The sequence below is a fragment of the Eublepharis macularius genome, chromosome 19, assembly GCF_028583425.1.
Source record: "Eublepharis macularius isolate TG4126 chromosome 19, MPM_Emac_v1.0, whole genome shotgun sequence".
Taxonomy (NCBI): Eukaryota; Metazoa; Chordata; class Lepidosauria; order Squamata; family Eublepharidae; genus Eublepharis; species Eublepharis macularius.
In genome coordinates, this window is record NC_072808.1 from 606,247 (window position 1) to 617,838 (window position 11,592).

At 45.8% G+C, this 11,592-nt stretch overlaps 1 protein-coding gene across 1 annotated transcript; it reads right to left on the reverse strand.

Annotated features, from left to right (window-relative positions):
- Positions 1 to 667: 667 nt before the first annotated feature.
- Positions 668 to 8,854, reverse strand: COPRS (coordinator of PRMT5 and differentiation stimulator). Its single transcript, XM_055003191.1, has 4 exons — positions 8,804 to 8,854; positions 5,533 to 5,611; positions 4,473 to 4,652; positions 668 to 822 (listed from the first exon to the last, which is right to left on the reverse strand). Exons 1-4 carry the CDS (start codon positions 8,852 to 8,854, stop codon positions 668 to 670), a joined length of 465 nt encoding a protein of 154 aa, XP_054859166.1.
- Positions 8,855 to 11,592: the final 2,738 nt, after the last annotated feature.

Here is an 11,592-nt window from a genome sequence, read left to right on the forward strand (position 1 = left end):
CCAACTAAGGACAACACAGCATAAACTGGCAGATCTGAGGGACCAGACCAATAACACTGAAACAAAACTCACTTTCCAAAACATTTTACTTTAAATCAAGAAGTGCTACTTTCTGCTATCAATCCAACCCATTCTCTTTCTTTGCTTCATAACAATCTGATATCCAATTGTTTTAAAACAATATAATGTAGTCCCCAGCTTGGAGAATTAAAGGTGCCAAACTGGATCCAGTGCAAGGATCCCTCATATTCCTGGCTCTCCACTCCTGCCAGTAGCCCTTTCCGAACCCTGTGAAGTAGTAGCAGCAGCCACCACGCGGGTCAGGACGCTGCAGCGGAGGGAGAGAGAGCAAAATCACCCCCTTCTGCTTGTTCTGCCAGCAAAGCTCTGCTTGCGCAAGAGGCACGAGGACGCACCTTCACCCCCTCCCCCCTCCCCCTGCAGCCTTCTGGCCCATGTAGTTATTACTCAGGGGGGGGGAGCCCTGCAACCCCCCAAGAACAAATGTCCCTAGGGTCAGAAATGGCCGCTAGGGAAGAACCTGGAAGATCTGTTGGCGTCAGCAATTTCCACCTGATAAACTGTGGGATGCAGCCCACTCTTCTTAAGTCAGTTCCACGAGAAATCCAGTTCAGAAATAAAATTTCACCACACTGCTTGTCAAGCTTTAGTTAACAGCATCATCAAACTGGCCATCCACTGATATGGTCTTTCGGTCTCTCAGAGTTACTGGCGCTACATGGTGGGAGCTTGGGTCATACAGAGGCTCTTCTTGAACAGAACATAATGCCACATTACCACAGAAGATCACATCGTCAAAATCTAAAGAAATAATTTAGAAGTCATCTTAATATCTTTAAACGTTGTTGGTTTCATTGGATTTAAGCAGTAACCCTGAATACACGTCCCCTTTGAGCTAAAACTTACTTCTAAGTGTACGATCACACAAAAGCTCTTCTTCCCTACGCCCAAGCAGATTAGAAACTTATTATTAAATTGTAACGCATTCATCAGTGCAAGCACTCATTCTGTAATTAATTGCAACATTCATCCAGGAATGTCAAATACATTTAGAAGAAGGGACTGAATCCTGTCTAAAGCATTCTAGGATAACATGGATCTGCACCATGGAGACCACCTCAGAAGTTTTCTGTTCTTTCCAGACTAAGCTCCTAGGGTTAGAAGGGAAACTGGGAAAGCACAATCCACAGCGATCTCAGTACTAGTGCACCGCACTAGGGAGACTGTGCAGAAGGCGGACATTATTTCCCAGTCAATGCAAACCATCAGCAGCTTTTTAAGGAAAAGGGAAGGGGTGCAGCTGCAGAAAATAAGTGACAGGACAGACCGAGCAACGCTACGGCTGAAAAGCGGGGGCGGGAGTGAAAATACAGGTTTCTTGCAGGTTAACCTCAAGCCCACTACATATACTTTAAATCATTTTCTCTCACACAATAGTGGGAAACAACTGTGTGCCAAGGCTTCAGAGAGGTACACACAATTTCGAACTGTCGGTGTTGTGCCAGAGGACGCAATCCTATCCTCCCATGATTCTCATTCTCTCTGTAAAGCCCTTAGGACAAATCATTTGTAGTTCTGGAGTCAGCTGTCATCAACATGCTGATGACATCCAGCTTTAGGTCTCCTTATCCAAATCTCCTTGTGGTGCAGTGGAGGTCTTGAAGCACTGCCTGTCTGCTGTGGTTGAACAGCTCCGAGTGAAACTCAACCCTAGCAAGACAAGAGGTCATGCTGGCTGCGAAGGCAGAGATCTAGGAGGGCATTGTGCCTCCCACCTTACAGGGAAGTCATCTGAACCTTCCCGACTCTGTTAAGAGCCTAGAGGTTATACTAGAGCCAACATTACTACTGGAGATGCAAATAAATGCAGCTGCAAAAAAGGTCTTCTCCCAACTCAGACTAGCCTGGAAGACGGCCCTCTACCTTGACGCAGCCGATATGGCCACTGGGATCCTTACCACAACAACATCAAGACTGGACTACTGTAACACTTTCTGCATAGGTCTCCCCTCAAAGGCAACTAAAGAGACTCCAGTTGGTGCAAAATGCAACATGCTCAGTTATTAGCAGCAGCTGGGTGAAGCATGCATATTACTCCCATTCTAGTCTCTCCATTGGTTGCCCGTCAGTTACCAGGTTCAATTCAACGTATCAGCCATCACATACAAAGCCCTTAATGGCCTTGGTCCCTCGTATCTCCAAGACCACCGCTCCCCCTATGCTCCCCCACAACAACTTCTCTCATCTAAGCAGGATTCTCTGCTGTACATGGGTAAAATCAACAACTGCCTGTACACATGCATTCTCAGTTGTGGCCCCCACTTTATAGAATGGCCTGCAGGGTAACATTAGGAAAGCTCCCACTTTCCTGGCATTCCACAAACTATGCAAAACTGAATTAGGAAGGGTTTTGTTTTTGTTTTTTACACAGGTCATATGGTTATACTGTAAAGAAATAGTTCAGAAAGATGCTTTGGTAAAAGGACAGGTGCTATAAACTATACCACAGTGTTTAGAACAAACTGTCCTTTATTGTAAGTGTGATGCCACTATGCAACTTCTGCTTCATTTAACATGTCATGTTAATGCTTCTGATGTGTCAGATTTCTGCAATCCAAATTCAATCGCGTTGTTATTGAATGTGTCATCTTGTTGACAGTACCGGCTTACGCCGAGTCATCCACCTGGAGTCTCAGTGAGAAAGGTGGACTATAAAGAATGTAAATAAATGACATGGCTGTGAGGGTTATTTTATCCACACAACAGCACAAAACTGTATGTAGACAATTTTTACGTGACCAGAAAAATTAACAGTTACAGGCAACTCAATATTATAGGTTTTACAAACAGGTGATCCACGAGGAAAGCATCTCTCCTTCCCCAAGACCCTCTCTCCACACTCTCCTCTTGGCAGTTCCTGAACCCTTTTCCCGTTCTCCATGCTCTTTCCTTCTCCTACATTCTTCGGCACCCACCTACAGCTTTCAACTTTCCTCGTTTTATTGCTGTTCTCAATCATAATCTCTGCACACAAACTTGCTACTGTCCTCCTCATAATCACACTGTTTTTCATCCATATGGTTAGTTTCAGAGAATCACATAAACATTAAAGTTCTGAAAAGGTTTTTGTGAGACTGAATATACATTTCACTCCTGTACTATTTGGACACTGAGGGCCTAAGTAAATGTCACACTGCTCCTGGGTTCGTCCTGGATCCAGTCACATGCTGCAAGTTCCTTTTTGAAACTCAGGTTCTCAGGAGCATGGGGGTCCAATGTGGAGCAGAACTGCAGGGGAAAGGGCCTTAACTCTGCACCCTTTTCCAGATCGGAAATGGCCCCAGGGAGCAGCTGCTGGCTCCACTGGGAAAACTTACACATAGCCCATTCGTACACAAAAGTTTTCACAACGGAGCAAGCAACAGCTCCCAAGAACTGTTTCAGGTTGTGAAATGGTGCCCCGGGGAGCCTTAAGCCTTTTGTTCCCGTGTGCCTCAGTCCCAACCTGAATTGGGCTTACATGCACCTGAGGATCTAATTTTCGACAGGGAATTCCCAACACATGCCTTCCTGACAGGACCCAGGGCAGGCTCATAAGGAGTGCAAAGTGCAGGCAGGCCCTCAGATCCCTGTGCTGCACCCGTCCTCCAACTCCATATAAGATTTGTAGCCTACTCTCCCCCTCCGAGAAGCTCATGGCAGGGTACAAGGTCCTCCCCTCTCCATCTTATCCTTGCAGTAAGTCATGTTCAAGCACAGACGTCCCAAGGTCACCTTAAGGAGCTTTATATCAGAGTGGGGCTTTAAATTCAGGTCTGCCCAACTTCCATCTAACATTTAAACTATTGTAACGACACCAGATCCCCTAATGCCTGCAAGCAAAGACACAATTGCAGGATCAGTACCAGCGGTGCGATCACCAGCTTTGAAGTGCCAAGCTGCGGAACCTTGGGAAACAGGCAGAATATCTCTTTCTATCAACGGGTGCTTCTTTGCTCTTTAGGGCTTAACACTAAAGCTCTGAAAGAAAACAGAAAAACTTTTGTACAGACTTGCCCTGAGCGTTCCATTAGATAGAATCAAACAGGCTAGTGTCTATCGCATCTTCCAGTGGCCACACTGGATCCGAGGATAAAATGGAGGAGAGGAGAAAGATGTGACCTACTTTGAGTCCAGGAGAAAGGTGGGGTATAAGTGAAATAAATAAATACGAAAAATGCATTCTTCTGTCTCTAACCTTTCCACCAGCCCAAGGCTGTAATAATTTCCTCGTATTCTTTTGTCCGTTTCACCTCTTTCTTATAAAATGCTACTGTTTCTCTCAGCCGAGTATAGAGGAGGCTCACCACTTCAAAATTACATCCCATAAATATCTTCCCCCATGCACCTCTCCCAGACAGCAAGCCTCCTAGAACTTGCTCAAGGAAAACATATGGAGCCCCCCAACCTACCATAAGGGTTGTTACTGCATTCACTCTCTGCCAGTTCTTTATCCCAGTCTTCTGCCTCATAATGGGATGCATCTATGGGCACACTGTAGTCTTCATTCTCAAAGTCTTCAGCATCGAACTCTACATCTTCGACTTCATCAAGAATGACTCTCTCTTCCTCTGTCACATAGTCTCCTATATCTGTAACAAAGAAACCACTGGAGAACTTTAGAAAATTAATGAGTGAAAGAAACTAAGAAGAGGGGAGTTTCATGGAGTAAAGGAAGATATCAGTTAAGCTACTTCCTTATGTCTCATTGTAAGGGGCAGCACAAAACAAAAGCTCTCTGTCTTCGAGGCAACCTTTAGCAATATTTAAAGACTAAAAATTCAGACCTGGTAACTTTCTTTTTGCAAGGATTAACATTTACCAATCCTCCAACTTCACCTAGTACACCATGTTTTCTAAATCCATCATTATAAGACCTGTTTAAATAACTCAAGTTCTTATTTGCTTGTATCTTTGATGACATGAATCAGTTGCTAGAACTGCACCTTCTACAATTAATTTTTTTCCTTTGAGGGTGGGGTTTTTGGTTGCTGAAATTGGTATTTTTTAAAAAAAAAATGTTTTCTTCTCCCTCGGCTCCATTTATGTGGCTTACATTACAAAGAATTCTTCAAAAAACATGGACCATTTATTTAATTCAAAATTGACTTTTGGGTATGATGTGATATAACGAAACAGAGCATGATTGTTACTGGAAATAACTTAAATGCCACATTTCTCTAGAGTATCATTCGCTTATTCTGGCTACTGTATTACAATTCTCACTTTTACATTATTGTGTGTATGTGTGTACACACACACACACACACTTCCTTATTTATTTTATTCGACTTACACCTCACAAGAAGGATGGGATATAAGTCGCATAAAATAAATAAGGAAGTGTAGAAATCTTTGAGCCCTATTACCCAATAGGTGGATTTTATCCAAGACATATCTAAAGTATACTATACTGTTTGTCTCCACCCACCAGTGTTATGGAATCTTTTCTATCAAATCATCATAAAATACCTTTCCCAGGCTTCCAGTTGAAAGTCTTCACCACTTCAAGTTCCTCCTGTTCAGCGGCAGCAGATGCATCAACCCGTGCCTGCAGAGAGAAAGGCTTATTTAAGAAGTAAGTCAACCCTTTATCACCTACACAAATTCTCAGAAGACATATCATTTTCATCATCATATTATTATATTATTATTCAAATATTTCTATGCTACCTGTCCACCCAAGTAAGGTCCCTCCAAGGAAGCAGATATTAAACATTAAAACATTTCAACATTAAAACAGTATTTAAAATAAAGTATATATAAAATAATTCAATAAAAATATATAAAAGCACATAACACCAAAACCAGCGAGGAGGACCAGTAAGTTATTGGGGTATGCCAAACAAAACATAGCTTCACCAGCTGGAGCACAACAACAAAAGGAGACAGACACATCTCCCTTGGGCTGGAGCACCGAAGTTTCGGAGATTCTAGTGTCATATCATTCTTTTTTATGCTATTAACAAATTGTGTGAACAATTTTTATTTTCACGTTAATGTCATTACTATAGTTAGCGAAACAATCAATGGCAGATTGAAAAGGACTTCCAACATTTGCTTGGAGATTCACTTGTTAGCTTCCTCCTATGATCCTCTCAAGACAAATTCCAACACCTGCATTCATGGAGAATCTTTTTATTTCCAGGTGTAGAAGGGTATTATAATATTTGGTTCCGCTAGATCAGAAAGTGAAGGTATGCACAGGATTTTGCCTCTTATGCATGGTCTCCAGGTTTATCCAAGACAAAAACAGTTTTAGTAACAGAAGTGCTAGATATTTTCATTTGGTATTACAGAAAAACCACATGCAAGTCCTGCTTATTTAGGAACTATAAAGCAACACCAACAAACAAGAGCAAAACACATACGTATACACAATGTGATCAATGGAAGTTGTTGTTGTTTAGATCCCAGTAAATCAGAAACAGATTCATGCAAGACTGCTCAAATGGAATACAATAAAAAAGCAGAGTTGAAAACTGTTTACGAAGAAAGCAATTGAAAAGGGCATGCAAAATATGAAGGGGAGCTGACTGCAAAAGGCAGTCAGAAACACAAATGACAGTTATCTTCTACCAATCTCCTTGGCAATGTACACTGCAGTTGTGTTAGGTGTATTCTGGAGTGCATTTACAATTTATGTGTTTGCCTTGTGGGGCTCAACAGGCAGATAAAAGCAGACCATGCACCCTAGAACATGTTTCACACCCCTCTGCAATATACTGGGTTTCTATGTTCCAGGGTACTCAGCAGATCACTGTCTTAAAAGCAATTACAAATATGTTTTCAGCTGCCTTCTTTTCCATTAATCAGTTTTAAGCAATGCAGTTTCCTTCTGGAACTTCCCATTCTTTCAGAAATACTCATTTTCCATGCCATTCCTTTATCTTTTTTATCTTTTCAGGGGGGATATGATTGTGCAGAAGAAAGGTTTTAACCCAAATTCTATACATATTTTCTGGGAAGAAGGTCCCATTGAGTTTCAAAAGATTTTTTATCTCAAATAAGTATACAAAGGATTGCAGTATGACTTGGCTGCAAGCCCCATTAAAACTAACGATGCAACTTCCTTCCAAATGTGTGCGGCCTGACTTGCTGACCCTATGAATTACGGACCTCCAAAACTCTCCTATCATTTAACAGCTTTGCTCAGGTCTTGGAAACTGAGTCAAGCCGTCTCATGTCGGATTTCCCCTTTTCCTACTGCCTTCAGCTTTTCCTCACATTATTACCTCCTTGCATTCCAAACACTTGGGGCTAAATCTGAGTGCAAGATTTAATCTTTGCCCACAGGCAAGCAGCCAATCCAGAACACAGCTACTCCAGTAGAAAAGAGGAAGAATCCAGTAACACCTCTAAGACCAACACAATTTGCGGTAGGGCAGGAGCTTTCGTGAGCCACAGCTCACTTCTTCAGATATCTGAAGCAAGAAAAGAGGAAGAATCCAGTAGCACCTCTAAGACCAACACAATTCGCGGTAGGGCAGGAGCTTTCGTGAGCCACAGCTCACTTCTTCAGATATCTGAAGCAAGGAAAGAGGAAGAATCCAGTAGCACCTCTAAGACCAACACAATTCGCGGTAGGGCAGGAGCTTTCGTGAGCCACAGCTCACTTCTTCAGATATCTGAAGCAAGGAAAGAGGAAGAATCCAGTAGCACTTCTAAGACTTACACAATTTGTGGTAGGGCAGGAGCTTTCGTGAGCCACAGCTCACTTCTTCAGATATCTGAAGCAAGAAAAGAGGAAGAATCCAGTAGCACCTCTAAGACCAACACAATTCGTGGTAGGGCAGGAGCTTTCGTGAGCCACAGCTCACTTCTTCAGATATCTGAAGCAAGAAAAGAGGAAGAATCCAGTAGCACCTCTAAGACCAACACAATTCGCGGTAGGGCAGGAGCTTTCGTGAGCCACAGCTCACTTCTTCAGATATCTGAAGCAAGAAAAGAGGAAGAATCCAGTAGCACCTCTAAGACCAACACAATTCGCGGTAGGGCAGGAGCTTTCGTGAGCCACAGCTCACTTCTTCAGATATCTGAAGCAAGGAAAGAGGAAGAATCCAGTAGCACTTCTAAGACTTACACAATTTGTGGTAGGGCAGGAGCTTTCGTGAGCCACAGCTCTCTTCTTCATTCATTCTAGCTGTATCTGAAGAAGTGAGCTGAGGCTCAGGAAAGCTCCTACCTTACCGCCAGCTGTGTGGCGGGTCTCGTGGGCGCTCCTGGACTCTCGCTCTTTTCTGCTGCTACGGACAGAGTTACGGGGCTACCCGCCTTGCTCCGCACAGGCTTGAGGCCGCCTTCAGCGTAACTGTTTAACAACACGCTTCCCAGGCGAGGAGGGGGCGCGTCCCAAGCCCCGCGCGGCTTCCTCGGCCCTCGCTCGCCTCTCCCTTCCACGCCTCCGCACCCCTCCCGCGCGGCCTGCGGCCCTTCCAAGGCGAGGCACAGGCGGGCGCCCGTCAGGGCTGCGGGGCGAGCGGGAGACCAACTCGCCGCCCCGGTTTTCACCCCTGCAAGAGCCTCCCGGTCAACCCCCTGAGGGGACGCGCCCGGCCCGGCCCGGCCCGAGGCGGCGAGGGCGGGAAGGCGCCTCCTCCTCAGTCTCTCCCGCCTCACCTCACGCCTCTGCGGTTGGCCTCAACCCCGTTTGAAAAGTGACGCGCCTGCCTCGCTCCCCAGCCCAGCCCTGCCCTGCCCGGCCCGGCCCGGCTCTCCCTGCCTCCCTCCCTCCGCGCCTCACCCTCTGGCCGGGGCCGCCCCGCGGGAGCTCCCGCCGCCCGGCCGCCTCCATGCCCGGCCAGCAGGGAGCGCCGCCCCGGAGCCTCCCCTCAGCAGCCCCGCGCGCCACCCTCGGCGGTCACGTGCTCGGCCAATCCTGGTCGCAGACTCGGCTCCTGAGGGGCTGCGGGAGGCGGCAGGTGGAAAAGGCGGGAAAGAACCGCTCCCCCTCGCCCTTAAAAAAAAAATCTGCGTGTAAATAAAATTATGAGATCTGTGTGGAGGGGGGGGGGGTGGAGTCCAGCTTCGTTTTTTCAGTCTGTTGTACTTCTTTACTGGTTACACGGGATGATTGACCAGGGATGAGTGTGGAGTGTGAGGGGGTCCCTCTTTTCTACCCCCTCAGCATTCGGCCACCTCACAGAATCACAGGGCTGGAAGGGTCCTCCGGGGTCATCTAGTCCAACCCCCTGCACAAGTCAGGAACTTCACAACTACCTCCCCCCCACACACACACACACACTGCCCCCCCCCTGCTCCATGCCCAGAAGGTGGCAAACCACCATCAGGATCCCTGGCCAAACTGGCCTGGGGGGAATTGCTACCTGACCCCAAGGTGGTGATCAGCATTAACCTGGGCATATAAGAAGGCGACATGAGAACTAAGCACTGATGTGACCCTCCCTGCCCACAGAATCAGCATCGCTGTCCGATGGCCGTCTAGCCTCTGCTTAAAAACCTCCAAAGGAGAGCCCAGCACCTCCCGAGGAAGCCTGTTCCACTGAGGGACCGCTCTCACGGTCAGGAAGTTCTTCCTAATTTTTTGAGTGAAAACTCCTTTAATTTCAAGCCGTTGGTTCTGGTCCGACCTTCTGGGGCAACAAAAACAACTCTGCACCATCCTCTACCTGACAGCCCTTCAAGTACTTGAAGGTGGTTCTCATTTCACCTCTCAGCCGTCTCCTCTCCAGGCTACACATGCCGAGCTCCTTCAACCTGTCCTCGTAGGACTTGGTCTCCAGACCCCTCACCATCTTCCTTGTCCTTCTCTGGAGACGTTCCCGCTTGTCTATATCCTTCTGAAATTGGGGTGCCCCAAACTGAACACATGCCTCTAGGCAAGGTCTAACCAGAGCAGAGTCTACACGTTGCCATGTGTAGACCAGGCTTTATTCCCACTGAGTTCAGCGGTACTAACTCTGAAGTGTGCGTACCAGGGTTGCCAACCCTGGGTTGGGAAACTCCTGGAGACTTGGGGGGGGTACCCTGGGGAGGGGAGGGACCTCAGCTGGGTGAAGCGCCATACAGTTCCACCCTCCACAGCTGCCATTTTCTCCGGGGAACCGAGTGAGCTCTGTGGTCTGGGGATCAGTGGTAATTCCAGAATCTCCAGCCCCCACGTGGAGGTTTGCAACCCTAATTCTGGGATGCTCTTAAACCACGTCAAAGCATCTAGTTTTGAACCCTTGCTCAAAACAATGATACATCCGTCTTTACACAGGCCGCTCCTCCTAACAGCTCCCAAACTCTCCCAGTATATGGGCTAGAGCTTTAAACTCAAGAGTGTACAAGTTTCTTGGTATTTTCTAGCAGCTGGTAGATATTCTGGCGGCCTCCAACAATAAATAATCAAGACTAAGAGAAGGCAGTTAGTTGGCCCACTAGTAACTTCCCAGATCAGGATTATGGGCTGTTTAAGTACCTCAACTGGAATTTAAGAGGTTGCTCAAGTCTCATATCTTACAAGAGGGCTAAGATGTTCTCTTTTGTTTACGCCAATGCTGGCGCAGACAACCGAAATAAACAATGAGGTGCAAGTTCAATATATTCCATATGTCCTTCATTAATCCAAGTTAGGCTGGCTGGCTAAAAAAAGCAAACTTTAATTTAGGGTTACCAAAACCTGAAAATGAATGTCTAGAAGAAAATCCAGAATTCTCCCAAATGTGATTTTGGTAGGGAAAAGACAGCTTGAATGCAACCAGTGAAGGACAAGACAAACAGTGCAATCCTAAACAGAGTTAAACACATATAACTCTGTGGAAGTCAATGGGCTTAGAAGGGTATAATTCTGCTTAGGAGGGCACTGTTACAGCGGGCTGATTAGGGCCCTTGGGGAAATCTGAGCATGTTTGCCCATGTGATTGTGTATTTGTATATACTGTATGTTGTTTTGTTACTGGATCTGTCCACTAAGAGCCAAGCTTGAATTTCCCATGTGTATTAGGTGCTCCATATTCTACTATCACTCTGTTAATTAGAAATGCAGTACACTGCGTATAATACACGGTTCATCTATTAAGTGCTCAGATCACTGGTAGATATCCTAATAATGATATGTGAATGTGCAGTTTTTATCAGGGCTAATGTACCTGGCAACCTTTTAGAGATATTCTATTTAGAAATCAAATCCTTACAATCAGGTGTTCTTTAAGTGGAGGCTTCCATAAAAATGATTAGTTCTCAACCAGGTAGCAACATCAGCTTGAATGATGTAACTCGCTGGAAATCGTGATGATTCCGCAAAGAAGATTCATTTCCAGCACGCTTGGAAAAACTGGAGTGAGTTACGGAAGGAGGATAGTTCTATTTCTTTACTTCATTTATAACCTGCCTTTCAAAGTGTTGTGCATTGCTCTCTCGATTTTATCCTTACGACAACCCTGTGAGGAAGGTTAGGCTGAACTTGTGTGGCTGCCCCCAGGTCACCCCGCAAGCTTCCATGGCAGAGGGGGGTGGGTCCGACTTGAATCTCCTCATACGACACTCGACCCACTCCACTGGCTCTGTAGCAATTTTAATAATAATTCT

Excerpts from the sequence above, each read along its gene's own strand:
- COPRS (XM_055003191.1), bottom strand. The coding sequence starts at position 8,854 with ATGGAGGCGGCCGGGCGGCGGGAGCTCCCGCGGGGCGGCCCCGGCCAG. Across the intron at positions 5,612-8,803 it reads GGGGCGGCCCCGGCCAGAGG|GCACGGGTTGATGCATCTGC; the intron begins GTGAGGCGCGGA and ends TTCTCTCTGCAG. Across the intron at positions 823-4,472 it reads ATGCAGTAACAACCCTTATG|ATTTTGACGATGTGATCTTC; the intron begins GTAGGTTGGGGG and ends TTATTTCTTTAG.